Below are 16,767 nucleotides of genomic sequence, written 5' to 3'. Positions count from 1 at the left end.
TTCCAGGGCTACCCACAAGCAAACTGGGACCTTCTGGTGCTGATTCCTGGGTGGGTGGGTTTGTGTATATTCTAGGACCCCGTGGGTCTCTCCAATGAACTCTCCTATGAGACTGGGAGTTTCTCCCAATGCCACAACCCTTACAGGTTTTTTCAGTCAATGGTTTTGAGGTTTTATTTTCCCATGCTTGGACCCTGGGTTTTGTGGTCTGTCTTGCTTGACAGTTGTTCCTCCCCATTTATCTGCATGCACTTCTGGGACCACCAGTTCTGGGACTGCCTTGCCTTATATTCTCTCTGCCCTGGCTGCCCATCTCCACCCCTGCTACTGGTCTGGATGAATATTTCTTCTTTAACTCCTTGGTTGTCAGACTTCCATACAGTTCAATTTTCTGTCAGTTCTCATTGTTTTTTTGTTTTTAAATGTGTTATTGTCCTTCTTTTGGTTGTGCAAGGAGGCACAGTGTGTCTACCTATGCTTCCATCTTGGCTGGAAGTCCTACAGGCAGATTTTTAAAGCCATATTCACTTATGGATATCCTTGATGAAGCAGTAAAATTTATTAATATTAAATTTCAACCCTTGAGTACACAACTCTTTAATATTCCATGTGATAACATGAGAAGTGAGCATTAAGCCTTTGTGTTGCACAAAGAAACATGATGGTTGAAAAGCACTGTGCAATTCTCTAAGTTGTTGAACTAGCCACCTTTTGTATGTTATACCAGTTTTAATTGAAAACAATTTACATACTATATTATTAGGAATTGGGTATTTGGCAGACATCTTGAAAGTGAATGAAGTGAACCTGTCACTTCAGGAAAGTAACTGACAGCTTTCAAAATAAAATTAGAATTGTGTAGAATTTTATCTGCTTTACAATACTTAAATTTTTTTTCTAATGAGATAGGTAGCTGTGTTAGCCATTTCAGCTGCTGTAACAAAATACTGGATAGCTTGTAAACAGCAGACATTTACTTGTCACAGCCTTGGAGGTTAAGAAATCCAAGATCAACACTGGCTGGTATAGCTCAGTGAATGAGCACCGGCCTGCAAACCAAAGAGTCACCAGTTTGATTTTCAGTCAGAGCACATGCCTGGATTGTGGGCCAGGTCCCCAGTAGGGGGCACATGAGGCACAACCACACATTGATATTTTTCTCCATTAGTTTCTCCCTCCCTTCTTCTCTCTCTAAAAATAATTCAATAAAATCTTGAAGAAAAAAAAGAAGAAGTCCAAGATCAAGGTGCCAACATGGTAGTGTTCTGGTGAGGACTGCCTTTCTGGTTCATAGCTGGAAACTTCTCACTGTGTCCTCAAATGATAGAAATCGCTAAGGAGTGCTATGAGGTCTCTTTTATAAGGTACTAATCCCATTTATGGGGTCTCTAACCTCATGACCAAAGGCCCCACCTTCTAATAGCATAATCTTTGGAGATTAGGATCTTTGGGGACATACGAATTTTGGAGGGACACAAACATTCAGATCACAGCAGTGGTGATGTTAAATATAATTTAAAAATAATTTATTTATTTATTTATTTATTTTAAGAGAGAAGAAAGGAAGGGAAAAAGAGAGAGAAATATCAATGTGCAAGAGAAACATCAATCTGTGGCCTCTCACACACACCCAGCTGGGGACCTGGCCCACAACCTGGGCATGTGTCCCAACCAGGAATCAATTGGCAACCCTCTGCTCTGTGGAACAACACCCACTCCACTAAGCATGCCAGTCAGGGCACAAATGTGATTTTTATAAATTTGATATAATATAAATCATTTTGAATTTCTATATAATTCAGTGGACTAACATTTTCCAAATAACCAATACAGAATCACACCTGGGTAAATGATCTACTAAAAGTGCAAGGTAAACATTAAGTTTAACTTTGTAGAAAAGTTCAGAGATGAGGTTTCAGATTTCACATTGCAACTAATGTTTAAGGAGCTATCACTTGTGGAGTTTCAGTGTAACATCAAAGAATATCCATGATTATTTGAAAAGGCTATTAAAATAGACCTCCCTTTTCAAATAGTTATCTGTGTAAGGTTTGATATTCTTCCTATACTTCAAACCACCACAGTGCTCCAGATGGAATGCAGAAGTAGATATGAGAATTCAGCTGTCTTCTATCAAGGTAGGTATCAAAGATGTGCCAAAATATAAAATAATGTCAGCCACTGCATTTGTTAACTTTATATGTTTTGGAAAAATATACTTATTTTTCATAAAATATATTATTTATGTTGACCCACAATGGGTTCACTATTGTCATTTCAGAATTAGTCAATAGGCAAGTATTCCTAAAATTTCTCAGTTTTAATTTCTAATGTGGTAAATACTGATAAATATATCCCACAGAAATGATAGCTCTGTGAGATCTTCATAATTTATGGGTGTGTAAAGAGGTTGGGAGACCAAAATGTTTGAGAACTGCTGCCTTAAGAATTGTTTCAAACTTCTTCCTTTGAGCAGTTCTAGCTTCAAACAAAGATGGATAAACCCTGACAATTTTTTTCCTAATCCCTTTCCCTTTTTACGTGCTGGACCCCAAGTCCAACAATTGCCACATGCCTTTGATTTTCTTTATATAAATGTACACTCCTGCCATGCTTTGGCAAGCAAAGAATGTAGTCACCTTGATTAGATTTTCAGACTTGCTGGCTTCCAGGATGCAGTTTGGCAAAGAGCCAGGTTGCTCACCTAGGTAGCACATTCACAAACCAGCTCACAGAAAGAGATGGCCTCACTGAAGTATCAGCTTCTGAGTTCTGCCAAATTCAGAAGACAAGCTATGAGATGGACATTATAATTTCTATTTTGCAGATAAGAAGGACAGGGTTAGATAGCTGTTATGTAGCAAAAGAGGGATGAAATCCAGGCCGCAGTGGCTCCAAAGACAGATTAATACTTGGAGGATCTGGGTTGTGTCAATAGCTTTTTGATGGTACTTTATGGATGTAAGGATGAAAACATGTCAAATGAGTCTTTAGAATTGTCTCAGGCCAATGATTTGCAAAGTGTGAACCCTGGACCTGTAGCATCAACATCCCCTGGAAATTGTTAGAAACACAGATTCTCAGGCCCCAATACAGAATTACTGGGCAAGAAGCTTTGGGGGAAACCAGGAAGCCAACACAAAGAGCAGATCAACTAAACAGCTGCTAGGGCTGACAAATTGAAAGGTACTAAAATATCACAGAAATACAGAACAGGCTGACAGGGACCAGAAGGGAGAGGAGAGAGAATTTCAGGGGAAAGGGGGAAGGGTTTACAGGAATAAGTATAAAGGACACATGGACAAAAACTAAGGGGGGTGGAAATGGGAGGGAGGTGGGCAGCACTGCAGGGGGTGGGCTGGGATGGGAGTAAAAGACAGAAAACTGTACTTGAACAATAATTAAATTAAAAAAAGAAAAAGAAATAAATCAAAGAATATTGTGTCAGTTAAATTGTATCTACTCTTCTCTGGGGAAAGCAAACTGGTCTCATTCCATGCAGCTAATAAATTCCTTGTTATAAATTTGAATATGGACAGGAGATAATATTTGTTTTGTATAATGTTCTACTTCCTTCTAAGAAAAGCTAGTCCTGATAACCAGAAAAGTTTTTTGCTTGCTAAGCACAAGGTTTTCACCATTTGTCCCCATTTGTCCTTTTACTTCCCTATTCTATCCTTGATGCCTAAAGGATAAGCAGTATAGTACAGACCTCTAAAAAACCTTTTAATGGATCATCTTAGATCAAATCCCCTTGAAACAGAGCCTGAGGTAGGAATTCTTGTGCAAATAATTTATTGAAGAAGCACTCTTAGGAGAAGGGGAGCAAGGGAAGCAGGTTAGCAATGGGGAAAGCTAAGGATGTGGTCTCAAACAGATATTAACTTTAGCCTGATCCTATGGACAACTCTGGTGCATGAATTTCACCACAAAGTTGGTCTAGAAAGAAGGAAGCCAAATTTTGGTATACCTTTCTATCATTCATTGACCGTGGACTTCCAGTGGTGGGATAAGTGTGAGAGTCTCGGGCTAAGTGGTTCCTGGTGGCTGAGGATAACTCTTTACAAAAAAAACTGACTGTGAGCCATTAGCAGCTAACTGTGACAGTCACTGAGGGAATGGGTGGACCCAGGTAAAAGGGATCTGGATGGAGTACCAACAGCATTTACTACATGGATTTCTTTTTTTTTGTTGTTTTAATTTATGTTTTTATTGATTATGCCATTATAGTTGTTCTATTCCCCCTTCATTCCCCTCCACCCTACCCCCCATCCCCACCATTACCCCCCTTTAGTTTACGACCATGTGTCTCAAGTTCTTTAGATTCTATATTTCCCATACTATTCTTGCCCCCCCATCTATTTTCTATCTACCATCTATGCTACTTATTTTCTGTACCTTCTCCCTCTTCTTATTCTCCCACTCCCCTGTTGCTAACCCTCCTTGAGATCTTCATTTCTATGTTTCCACTCCTTATCTAGCTGTCCTTTTAGCTTGCTTAACCAAGATTACTCTATCCAGCAAAACTTTCATTTAGAATGGAAGGACAGATTAAATGCTTCTCAGATAAGATGAAATTCAAGGAGTTCATCATCACCAAGCCCTTATTATATAAAATGTTAAAGGGACTTATCTAAGAAAAAGAAGTTAAAAAATATGAACAGTGAAAGGACAGCAAACTACATGGATTTCTTTTTGGATCTCTGTTCACATCCCTGGATATCTGTACCCATCCCTGCCTCAGATATGAACTCTTCTCTCCGTCCCTTGGCCTCACAGAACCATAATCCTAAATGAGGCAATTTCCTATTCCTCACTCAGCCTATGATGTAAATCAAATCATGTTGTTACATTTGTAGGATCCCAGGTAGTTTGCAGAGGGGTGTTGGATAGATGCATTATCCCTCCGTATAGAATACATTTCTATCATAGAAACATATTGTTATTTCCTTATTTTCTTTTTTGTAAAATGAAAGTGTGGTCTGGATTTTTTCTAAATCTTACTCTGATTTAAAAAGCATTGTCCTGTACACCAAAAGGTTGCAGGTTCAATTGCTGGTCAAGGAACATATTTAGGTTTCAGGTTCAATTACTGGTCAGGGTATATACAGGAGGCAACCAAGTGGTCTCTCTCTCTCTCTCTCTCTCCATCCCTCCCTCCCTACCCCTTTCTCTCTATGTAAAATTAATTTTAAAATATCCTCAGGTTAGGATTAAGAAAAAGAAACTGAGTCTGGTGTCATCAGTGTAAGTCAAACACTATTAAAACTGTTAAAAGATTTAATCTATATCAGGAAATTCATTTCCATATGATCTGACCAAGATTCTTTTATCAATAATAGATATTAAATTTTCTGGACAATTATTAGGGGTGAATTTATTTAAAATACTAAATAATTACAGAGTTGATCTCAAATTCCTGCTTTAACAATCTGTGTCATATATTTGCAACATAAAGATGGACAGCCACTCTTGTTTCCATTATGAGTCTTAATGAAACTGTGGCAGAAACTGAGGCAAGACACCAAAACCATCACTGAAGTTTCCCTATTTGTCTCACTTTAATAAAATAAAAGGTGACATTAAAAAAATTCCTGACTAAAATTGTTAATAGTAGGACCAGCCCTAGCAGATACTGGCCCTTTGTGTGACTTAAAACAAAGCACCTATTGAAATTTGTTCCAAAAACTGCTCCCTCTGGGTGGACAATTTACAAAAAAGTCACTCCTTCCTCCTGGCTGTAAGGACAATAAGGGGGCACAAGACCCTTGTAACTAAAGTACAGACCAGGTTTCAACTTTTACTCATACTTTTCACCTGAGACCTTTGCCCATAGCACAGCTTGCATGTCAATATATAGTATTCCTGGTTGTGGGAGTCTGATCGTTGTGACTTGACTGTTTTTTAATTCTTTGATATGACCTTTTGTATTAGTCAAAAGACATCAATCCTACAAAATTGCTGAGTGGTATCATATCTCAAAACATGCCTCAACCATCTCCATAATCTAAATATTGATGAGAGCTTTCAAGACAAAAAGTCGCCCCCCCCAAAAAAAAGAATGTGTTATGGATACGCTCTCCATAAGTATGTGTCAGTTTTTATCACATGAGAAGACTTGTCTTGAAACTTTTGCATTGGACCAAGGGCCCCCTGCCATTTTAACTGAGGTTCTAGTGTTGCTTGCATATGAGGTCTAATGTGGCATTGCCATGCTAATCTGTGCAGATCTTTCTGCCTGGGGATCTTACAAAATCAAATTATTAGCACAATATCCATTAGAAATATTTGACATTAAATTATTTTACTAAATTTCTTGAAAACTTATCACTGAAACAAACAAACAAACAACCAAACAAAAGACGATTCTTCCCTGACATTGAAATCATTGCAGTGTAATCACTTGATGTTTTTACTTCCATTGTTACAGTGGGAAAAGCCTGGAAGCAAGAAACTCTTTTGCTAGTTATAGTAATAAAATAGATAGGATCTATTGTGTATACCAGAAACCCAAGAGTCATTGCTGGAATTTTTGTTAATCTTTGTTGTTGCAGTAGTTACATAGGAAAGAGAATGAGGGAGGAAAGGGTATAAAGAAACAGGAGACTAAAAAATAATTTGGAAAAAATTAAGCCTACTTTTTCCCTCCTTGTTTTCTTTATTCCTGATAATATAAATAATGTCTTCCTAAGATAAAAAAGGAAGTATATTTCTACAGATTTGTGTTGAGAAAGATGTTAAATTTCATATACATGAAAAAGAAAGCTCTAGGACTTTTTTAGGTAAAGTGACTATATGTTAGCAAGAAAATGATTATAAGTTTTTTCTTATTGAGGGATGGAGATTATACTTCTACTTGATTCAAAGAATGACTAGTAAAAACATCAACTCATTACCATGGAGGACCATTTAGAAAGTAGAAGGATACTCATGATTATGTCCTTTACATGTAGGCACTCCACATGACACCTCTGGTTAAATCATTCCTATACCCTCTGCTGAAGGAAGATAGATAGTCCACTAAACTCCATTCTTTCTTTCTTAAGTGCTCCTTATAAATTACCACATACATAAAAATCACCTTCGATATTTAGTAAAAAAATAATTTCCCCTGTAATATTCTAAGCCTATTTTTCCTACAAATGTTTTTATTGCAAATCTAATTTGTCATTTATCTCTTACTCATTTAAGTCATAGATATCTACTGAAAAATATCAGCCAACAATCCTGAAAACATTCTTCTAATGGGGGAGGTAGAATGTAAAAGTAGTTACTTTTTTGTTCTCTGTAAAATACATTATTTTTTTCGCTGTAAAATATTTTATTTTTTTGAGCACGGGCCTGCGAACCAGACAATCGCGGTTCGATTCCCAGCCAGGGCACATGCCTGGGTTGCAGGCCAGTTCCCTGCAGGTCAGTTTCCAGCAGGGGATGCAGGAAAGGCAACCACACATTGATGTTTCTCTCCTCCTCTCCTTCCCTTCCTCTCTCAAAGATAAATAAATAAAATCTTTAAAAAAATATATTTTATTTTTAAGTTCCAGTTATGTTATTTAAATTTTAACTAAAAGTTTTCTAATTATATCATAATAATTCAACACTTCAAATTTAAGTCATCCACAAGAGACTCTAGCTTTAATTACATTATAAAAATTCAGTACTGCAAATTTTATTATCTTAAAGAAAACCTGGAGAAGTATTGGGCTACAATATGGCAAGTAGTAGATTTATGAAAATATCTAGTGTGTGGTGTAAGTAGATGCACAATAAGCACAGACATGAAAAAATTGAAGTACCCCTGCTGAAGAATTTGAACCTATGAAAGTGTCACTCTAACAGATCTTACATTGCTAACTAGGTATCCATCATTTTACCTATGGATAACAACTGTAAAACCTATGTAAACCTATGTAATGTATGTAAAACCACTGCTCACAAATGTTTCCTTAATGTTGTAACATTAAGTATTCAGTACAGAAAAGAGATATGTGCTCTAGAAGGACCATCGTTTCCACAAATGACTGGAAAAAACTCTAGAGTCTGGGTAGAGTTATAGCTGTTTTCTAAGAACTTCATCATTTGCCTCCATAAGCAAATGTCTGTCTACTTCATTTGCCTGAAAATTTCAATATATCAGTAAGATGGTTCATTTGGCTTCTTTGTTGGCCCTGGGGAATATGAACGCAGCCCACAGATATACTAGCAGCTGACCTGTCTGGTAAATGTTCACTTACAGATTTGTTTGGGTGATAGTTTATTAGGTAAAAAGCATAGATTACATTTAATGGTTTAAACATTACATATTATGAATGCAGTATTTTATGTTTAGTTGAGGTAAATATATATGGTTATTAATATGACAACATGTAACTCAGAAATTATGAATTAGTTAAAATCAAGTCAAGGCATGTATTACAGTGCATCAATACTTAAGGAGTTTAGGAAAGTTTCAAAATGACAAAGCAATATCATATTGTTCACCTATATCATGTATCAGAATTTCTTTATTTCTCTTAGATTCTTTTCTCCTTCCCCCATAAACTGATTCATTCTGCTACAGAGGAACATTGTTTCTCCCATGACAAGTATCACAGCATTAAAACTTTGGCTTCTGGAGCTGAGGTGAATAATCTGTCAACAGGGACACCATGACAGCCTAGGATGACACAAGAAAGAAAGAGGAAGAAATGATATTAGCAAGAGGCTGCTTTAGGGCCTAAGGAAGAGGAAGTGGGTTGCAGCTTTAAAGGCCTTTGGTAAAATATGTTTTCCCAAGGAAATTATAAGGGGCCATTTCAATGTAATATTTATTTTTACTTAGATAAAGGAAGATCAGGAGGAATCAGACTGACACAAATGTATGCACAAACACTATACTTACTTAGGCCTCATTCCAGGACTAGTTGAAATGATATATCATGATGGTAACCATGATTACATTTTCCAGTTGTAAGTGAAACCTAGGTACTGGCTGGTTTTAGAGAAATATGATACCTCCCATCCTCATGTTTATACTGTGGTTTAGTCATCTGTAAGCTAAATTAGATGTGGAATAATACAAGTAAATCATTGGGATAGCAAATAATGTCTATTCGAATCTGATTCCTCATGAGAAAATATTTATAGCCAAGAGTACAACTTCTCATTAGGCTGTCAGCTACAAATAGTAATTTTCACTTTTACTTTTCCCAACTTCCACTATAATGGTAATAGTATTAATATCAAACAATGATGGCAAATGTTTATTGAATGTTATGTACCAGACTAAGTGCCTTATCAAGTGTTAGGGAGTTAAGAAATATTTGCCAAGCTCTATGCTAGGTGCTGTGGTGAGCTAGAGAGAAATATTTCTGCATTATCTCATTTAATGCAACAACCTTCTATGGTAGCTTCTATTATCATTTATAGATGAACTCTGTCCTGGTAATGACAGATAATACAGAACTGGGTTGGGACCTAGATTCTTCTGACTCCACTCTTAAGAGGTAGTTTCAATACCTTTCGGGTACTTGCTTTCCTTCCGACCATTCTCCATATATGTCCTTAGCCTATATCAGAAATGCAGGTCTTAAATTTAAGAGGTGTTCATTGAGCATATTTATTGAGCAGTTATCATGTGTTGGGCCCTGTGCTGAGTGCTTTCTATGCACCCTAACATTTAATATTCTTTCCTACCATATGAGATGATAAGGGACATAAAATATAGATAAAGAAAGTGAGGCATAGGTATTTTCCTGAGTGGTGGTAGTAAGGGATGACTCTGTACCTGCCCATCCCTGAACCTTGACCACTTTGCTCAACTGACTCATCTCATTTAATCCTTGCAATCTTATGAAGTTGTTTCTATTTTTATGCACGTTTTTATATAAATAAACTGGGCTTTGAGAAATTACAGTACTTGATCAAGATTACAAAGAGAGCCAGGATTTTAACCTGATTTCCAAAGCCTATGTTCTAGAACAGGTAACCTATATTGCTTTCAGGCTACAAAAATGTATGGAGCACCTATTCAGGGTATTTGGCAGGCACCATTCTAGGTATAAAAAAGAACATTACAGCCAAAAGGAATGCTTTGATGCATTTTTCATTACACAGAGTGGGAGGGGTGGGCAACAAACAAAATATCACATAGTGATAAATATCATTAGAAAATAAAATTAAAAATGGTACAAAAGAGCCTAGGGAACCACTTAAGAGTGGTTGGCCAGGGATGACCTTATTAAAGGAATGACATTCAAGTTAAGATCTGAATGACAAGAAGAAAGTAGAAAGGCCAAACTCTGGGATAAAAAACATCTTCCAGGTAAAACATTTTAAGCTTTTTTATAGACTCCTGGGACCACATTTAAGGCTTGGTTTTGTTCTTAATTGCCATTACATGTATCAAATTTATTTTCAAAAAGTAAAATCTTAGGAAGTCAACTTGAAGTAGAGTTTCCAGATTTAACTAAACAAATAAAAGTAGACAGACAGTTAAATTGGCATTTGGAAAACCAACGATATTTTTAAACTATAAGTATGTTCCAAATGTTGCATGGAACATTAGCTGTACTAAACAATTATTTGTTTATCTGAAATTTCATTTTAACTGGATTTCCTTTGTTTTATCTGACTCCTAATATGGTGACTAGTTAGGGATTATAAAATACTGTGAATTGTATTTGTGTCTGACCACGAGGCTGATAGCAGTGCTTTGAAGTGTTAGCTGTTTTCAGGTACCCTTTAAGTTACTTTAGCTCCACAGCAAAATTTGTAGTCAGAGGAAGAAACCCTCTTGATTTTGTGAATCATACAGCCTTACTAATTATTGAAAAACATAAAAACAAGCTTTTGGTGAAGGAGAGGGTATATTTTATTTTAAAAACCCTCTGCATTATGGAGAGAGTGATGTGATTACTAGAGTGTTCTGAAAAACACTGCTGGAAATTACCCAGCATGGAGGCCTTAAAAAGCTATTGAGTGCTGAAAGAGTACACTTTTACTTTGTAAAAGCTATATGCTTTTAGAACAAGTACTTCACCATATTTAGTTATATAACTTAGTATATATCAATCATTATGGACATCTCATAACTTGAAGGTAGGTTCTATCTTTCTTTCCTCCTTCCAACCTGATTTTAGATGAACTGTGTAAAAATCACTATTTAGACTGTAGTGCTGTTCAGTAGAACTTTTTGCAATGATGGAAAGTTCTATGTTTGTGCTGGCAACTACAAATAGTGTACCCACCAGCCAAGTGTGGCTACTGAGCCCTTAAAATATGGTTAGGAGCTTCTGGCCAAGATGGAAGCATAAGTAGATATCTTTCACTTCCTTGTACAACCAAAAAAAGGATCACAAGCAATTTAAAAACAAGCAAAAAAAAAAAAACAACCAACCAAACCTACCAGAAAATCAAACTGTATTGAAGTCCAACAACTAAAGAGTTGAAGAAACATTTATCCAGATTAGTAGGAGGAACAGAGATGGGGAGCCAGGGTGGTAAAGATGTGCAAGAAGTCGGTGACTGGCAGACTGGGATGGGTGAGTCTATGGCTGGCAGATGGGGTGGTCCTACATTTGGGTACTGATAAGCCAGGGAGAACAACTGGGGAATAAGACAGACTGTTCAACCCATGGTTCCAGCATGGGAAACTAAAGCCTTAAAAACTCTGTCCATAAAAACCTATGGAGGTTCTGGCAGTAGGAGAAACTCCCGGTTGCACAGGAGAGTACACTGGAGGGGCCCACAGGATCCTAGAATATACATAAGCTCATCTACCTGGGAATCAGCACCTGAAAGAGCACGATCCTCTTATGGGAAATGAGGGAAGTGACTGAAAGTGGGGTGAGAGCCAAGTAAGCAACATTGTTCCCTCTCTGACCCCTTCCCCACACAGTTCCACAATGCAGTAAAGTGGATTGCCCTGCCCTGGAGAATACATTAGGCTCCACCCCTTACAATATAACAGGTGTGAAGAGACAAAGAAATATGGCCCAAATTAAAGAACAGATCAAAACTCCAGAAAAATAAACTAAGTGATGAGGAGATAGCCAACCTATTAGATGCAGACTTCAAAACACTGGTAATCAGGATGCTCACAGAAATGATTGAGCATGATTAAAAAATAGAGAGAGAAGTGAAGACTATTAAAAGTGAACTAAAGGACAATATACAGGGAACCAGCAGTGAAGAGAAGAAAATTGGAACTCAAATCAAAGATCTGGAACAGAAGAAAGAAATAAACATTCAATCAGAACAGAATAAAAAAAAAACAAGAATTCAAAAAAATGAAGAGAGGCTTAGAAAAGTCTGGTACAACTTTAAGCATTCCAACATCTGAATCATAGGGGTGCCAGAAGGAGTACAGGAAGAGCAAGAAATTGAAAACTTATTTGAAAACATAATGAAGAAGAACTTCCCCAATCTGGCAAAGGAAATAGTCTCCCAGGAAGTCCAGGAAGCTCAGAGAATACCTAAGAAGTTGGATCCAAGGAAGCACACACCAAGGCACATCATAATTATATTACCCAATATTAAAAATAAGGAGAGAATCCTAAAAGCAGCAAAAGAAAATGAGAGAGTTACCTACAAAGGAGTGCCCATAAGACTATTAGCTGGTTTCTCAAAAGAAACCCTGCAAGCAAGAAGGGGTTTGAAAGAAGTATCTGAAGTCATGAAAGGCAAGGACCTACATCCAAGATTACTCTATCCAGCAAAGCTATCCTTTAGAATGGAAGGGAAGATAAAGTGCTTCCCAGATAAGGTAAAGCCAATGGAGTTCATCATCACAAAACCCTTTATATGAAATGTTAAAGGGACTTATCTAATGAAAAGAAGATCAAAACTATGAACAATAAAATGACAACAAACTTATAACTGTCAACAAGCAAACCTAAAAAAACCAACAACAAATGAAGCCAACAACTAGAACAGGAATGGAATCACAGAAATGGACATCACATGAAGGGTTATCAGTGGGGTGGGGGTGGGGGAGAATGGGGGAAGGTACAAATAATAAGAAGCATAAATGATAGGTACAAAATAGACAGGGGGAGGGTAACAATAGTGTAGGAAATGGAAAAGGCAAAGAATTTATTTGTACAACCCATGGCCATGAACTAAGGGTGGGAGAATGCTGGAGGGTATTATCCAGGATGGAGGGGGGATAAAAGGGATGGAGGGGGTAAAGGGGAGAAAAAATGGACAACTGTAATAGTGTAATCAATATAATATACTTAAAATGTGGTTAGTATGCCTGAGGAATTGAATCTTAAATTTCATTATACTTTAATTAGTAGAAGTTTAAATCTAAATACCCACATGCACCTAGTAGCCACTGCATCAGATAAGAAAACTCTAGAATGTTCACAGCAGCACAATTTAAAATAGCCAAGTGCTGGAAGTAACCTAAGTGCCCATCAGCAAATCAGTGGATCAAAAAACTATGATACATTTACACAATGGAATTCTACACAGCAGAAAGAAAGAAGGAGCTCCTACCCTTCTCAACAGCATAGATGGAACTGGAGAGCATTATGCTAAGTGAAATAAGCCAGGCAGTGAGGGACAAGTACCATATGACCTCACCTTTAACTGGAACATAATCAACAAAAAAAAAAGCAAATGAAATATAACCAGAGTCATTGAAAATAAGAATACTCTAACAATAGCCAGAGGGGAGGGCGGAGGGAACAGAGAGGAGAAGGGTTTTCAGGGACTACTATAAAGGACACATGGACAAAACCAAGGGGGAGGGTGGCAGCAAGGGAGGGAGATGGGTTTGGAGGAGGTGGCAGGGGGGTGGAATACAGATAACCGTAACTGAACAATAATAAAATGATTTCTTTAAAAAGACAATTCTAGAGGAAAATAAGTATTGTGCCTTTAGAATATCCCAGAAAAATGTAACAAAGAAGTGCTGAGCCTAGATGCCATTATAAATAAGACGTCTAATAATAATTTCTTTGTCTATAAAATAAGAATTTAGAGTCTACAGTCTCTAAAGTCTCATCCCACTTGAAAATACTATGCTTTTATGAACTGTACAGGCTGCAGGGACCCAATATTCATTTTTAAATCTCCAATGCCTGGCAGGGAACATGGCACACAGTGGATGTTCAGCATACGATTGCTGAAGTGAGCTTAACTCAGTGGAATGTCCAAATTATCTACCTTAGAAACACAGAGTGCAACATGTGTGTCATCACTTCCTTTCCAGAATCTATGTCAGGCATCACTAGTTAGCTATGCCACTCTTTCTTTACAAAACCTCAAGCAAGCTTATAACCTTCCAAATATAATACTCCGAGTAGCCTACTGATGGTATCAAGGGCCTAAGTTTAAAAATTATTTCCCATCTGTATAGCTTGATCTTCTCATTTTATATATGAGGAAATTAGAACCTAGAGAGGTAATAGTTATCTAAGATGACACAGCTAACTAGTATTAAAGAAAGTTATAGAATTTAAGTCTTCTCACTCAAAGAATACTTAAGTATTCTTTGTATTTTAGACTCTTTACCTTTACTTTAACATAGCTATGTTTCTTGTTTAAAATATAATTTCCCCTAATAACAGTGGGTACCTCAGGAATTTGGGGGAATGGAAAAATAGTTTTAGAACATACAAGGATAGAAAATGAGTAGGCAGAAGATTTCATTGTGTGTATATATGTATGTATGTATACATATATATTTATATACTTATATTCTTATAAACATTTCAACCATGCAAATATATTATGTGTTTAATTTTTAAGGTAAATTCAAAGATGTTGTTAAATATGCTCTTTAAAAATTGAGAAAGTACAGAGCTTCTCCATAAATCATATTTTAGAAAGGTTTCTTTTAGTTTCCCCTCTGTCCCCCCGAATTTCTAAAAGAAACTATTTTAGCAGATTTATGTTGATTTATTTTCGTAACTCCAATCATATTCTGATGAAGACTAGAGCTTGAGGAAAGTATTTTTTGCTATGTGGTTTCCTGAGGTATATGGTTGGACAGCTCACATTTTTTCAAGCCTTTTCTGAGTAGGCATATTGCCTGAATTGTGATCAAAGTATCATTTTTCTTTCTTCGTTTTTAAAAAATATTGTCTGTGGATGCTTGCTGTGATCTTCTTGTCTGGTTTATGGTAATTCTACCTTTTATATTCTGTTGTTTGCCCACACAATTTCTTTTTCATCATCTAGATCTTTGCTCCTCAAATGTGGTCCACAGAAGAGCAGTATCTGCATTATCTGGGTCTTGTTAGAAATGTTAAACCTTGGCCCCCACCTCAGACTCACTGAATCCAAACTTTCACTTTAACAAGATCATTAGGTGATTCAAATGGACATTAACATTTCAGAAGCACTTATCTATGTGACATGGCCTTTGCCAGCCAGTCACAATTAGCACCCTGAAGTGGCAAGCTAGAAGGTACAGTTACAAAAATCATCCTTCTTATTAAATATGATAAATTTAGGCCTGATATACAACTTTCCATTGCAAAGGGAGTCATTATTGGCTTCCAAACAGCCATAGTGGACCTTGAATATGAAGATGCCAATGGTGTTGATTATAATAAGAGTATTTATAGTTTCTTAGGTGCCATACTGTTTTATATGTATTATTTTAATGTTCACAGTAACTTTATAAATCCTCACTTATATAATAGATAATTAGCAGATAATCCTTGCCACCTAATTTTTCACTACTCTGGAGACTGAAAGCTATAAAGTACATTTCCCAGACTATCTAGCAGTTAGGACTCAGACATGCCACTTACTGCATCTACTCAAGACTTGGAGCCATAAGTGAACTAAATGCAGTGTAAGCCTTTCTCTGGGAGACTGGATCTTATAGTGCATATGCAGGTAGAGGTATCTAGTTCAGCTGGGGCAGCTATAATGCAGTATCTAGTGTTTAGTTTCAAAGGCCTTCGTTACCAGTTTATGGATTGTTGTGTCAGTGGTGTTTTGGCTATAAAAGTACCACAGTTTTGTTGGGCAATTTTCCTGCCTGTGTTATTTCTGAATAACAACAAGAATGATTCACTACACCCTCTTTCCCCAGATATTCTGGGAGCTGCTTAATGTCTTTCGATAAATTCCTTTCCATTTATCTACCTAGAGTAGACTCTATTGTTTGCCAGTAAACCCTGGCTAATATAGTAATTAAGATCAGTTAAGAAAACAAAAAATGATACTACTAAATCACTGCACTTAAGTATTCAGTTTCCCAAAGAAGGTGACATTTGGGATATTGTAAAGCAGAGACTTGAGATTAGTATTTCCCAGAATAGCAGTGATGAAGATGAAATTAGTAGCATTATGTTAAAGGGACCAATAATTTTTGTTAGTTTTGTTGTAATTCTGGAAATGTTCCATACCTAAAAGCAAATGTGTCTGTGTGGCTAAAGTCAGGTAGAGAAACAATTATCTAAGCAAGTTATGAAAGCAAGAAAGAGAGGAAGAAGGAAATAAGATTACTTTAAATGCTCATTTTGTAGCAGGCACTGAATAAGGGCCTCTATAAACATTAACAAGGGGACTGTAAAATAAGAATTATACAACTTGTAACTGTTAGCAGGCAATGGTGGCTGGTGCTCAGACTGACCAAGAAGAGTAAGAATTTCAATTAAAATAGATAATTTTGGAATGGGGTTAATTTTACTCAATTAAAATACACTGTAAGTGATATTAAGCAATAATAATTGGTTATGAGCTTTCTGGAAAGAAAACAGATGCCATATAAGCAAGTAAAGTAGTTGGATAATCTCAATTGCTAATGGTTTGCAAAAAGGC

The 16,767-nt window shown here is 36.7% G+C and overlaps 1 protein-coding gene across 1 annotated transcript in view; it reads right to left on the bottom strand.

Annotated features, from left to right (window-relative positions):
• Nucleotides 1-7,673: 7,673 nt before the first annotated feature.
• The window catches only part of OTC (ornithine transcarbamylase), a 78,978-nt gene continuing 69,884 nt past the window's right edge, over nt 7,674-16,767 (bottom strand). Inside the window, exon 10 of the mRNA XM_037165127.2 lies at nt 7,674-8,656. Coding sequence (XP_037021022.2) covers nt 8,597-8,656 — 60 coding nt within the window. The 3' untranslated portion in view covers nt 7,674-8,596. The remainder of the gene's footprint in view (nt 8,657-16,767) is intronic.

This window comes from Artibeus jamaicensis, unplaced genomic scaffold, assembly GCF_021234435.1.
Source record: "Artibeus jamaicensis isolate MK-2021 breed Jamaican fruit bat unplaced genomic scaffold, CSHL_Jam_final contig_60, whole genome shotgun sequence".
NCBI classification, from domain to species: Eukaryota; Metazoa; Chordata; class Mammalia; order Chiroptera; family Phyllostomidae; genus Artibeus; species Artibeus jamaicensis.
Note: the sequence above shows the minus strand (reverse complement) of the source record. Positions and strands in the feature narration are given on the sequence as shown.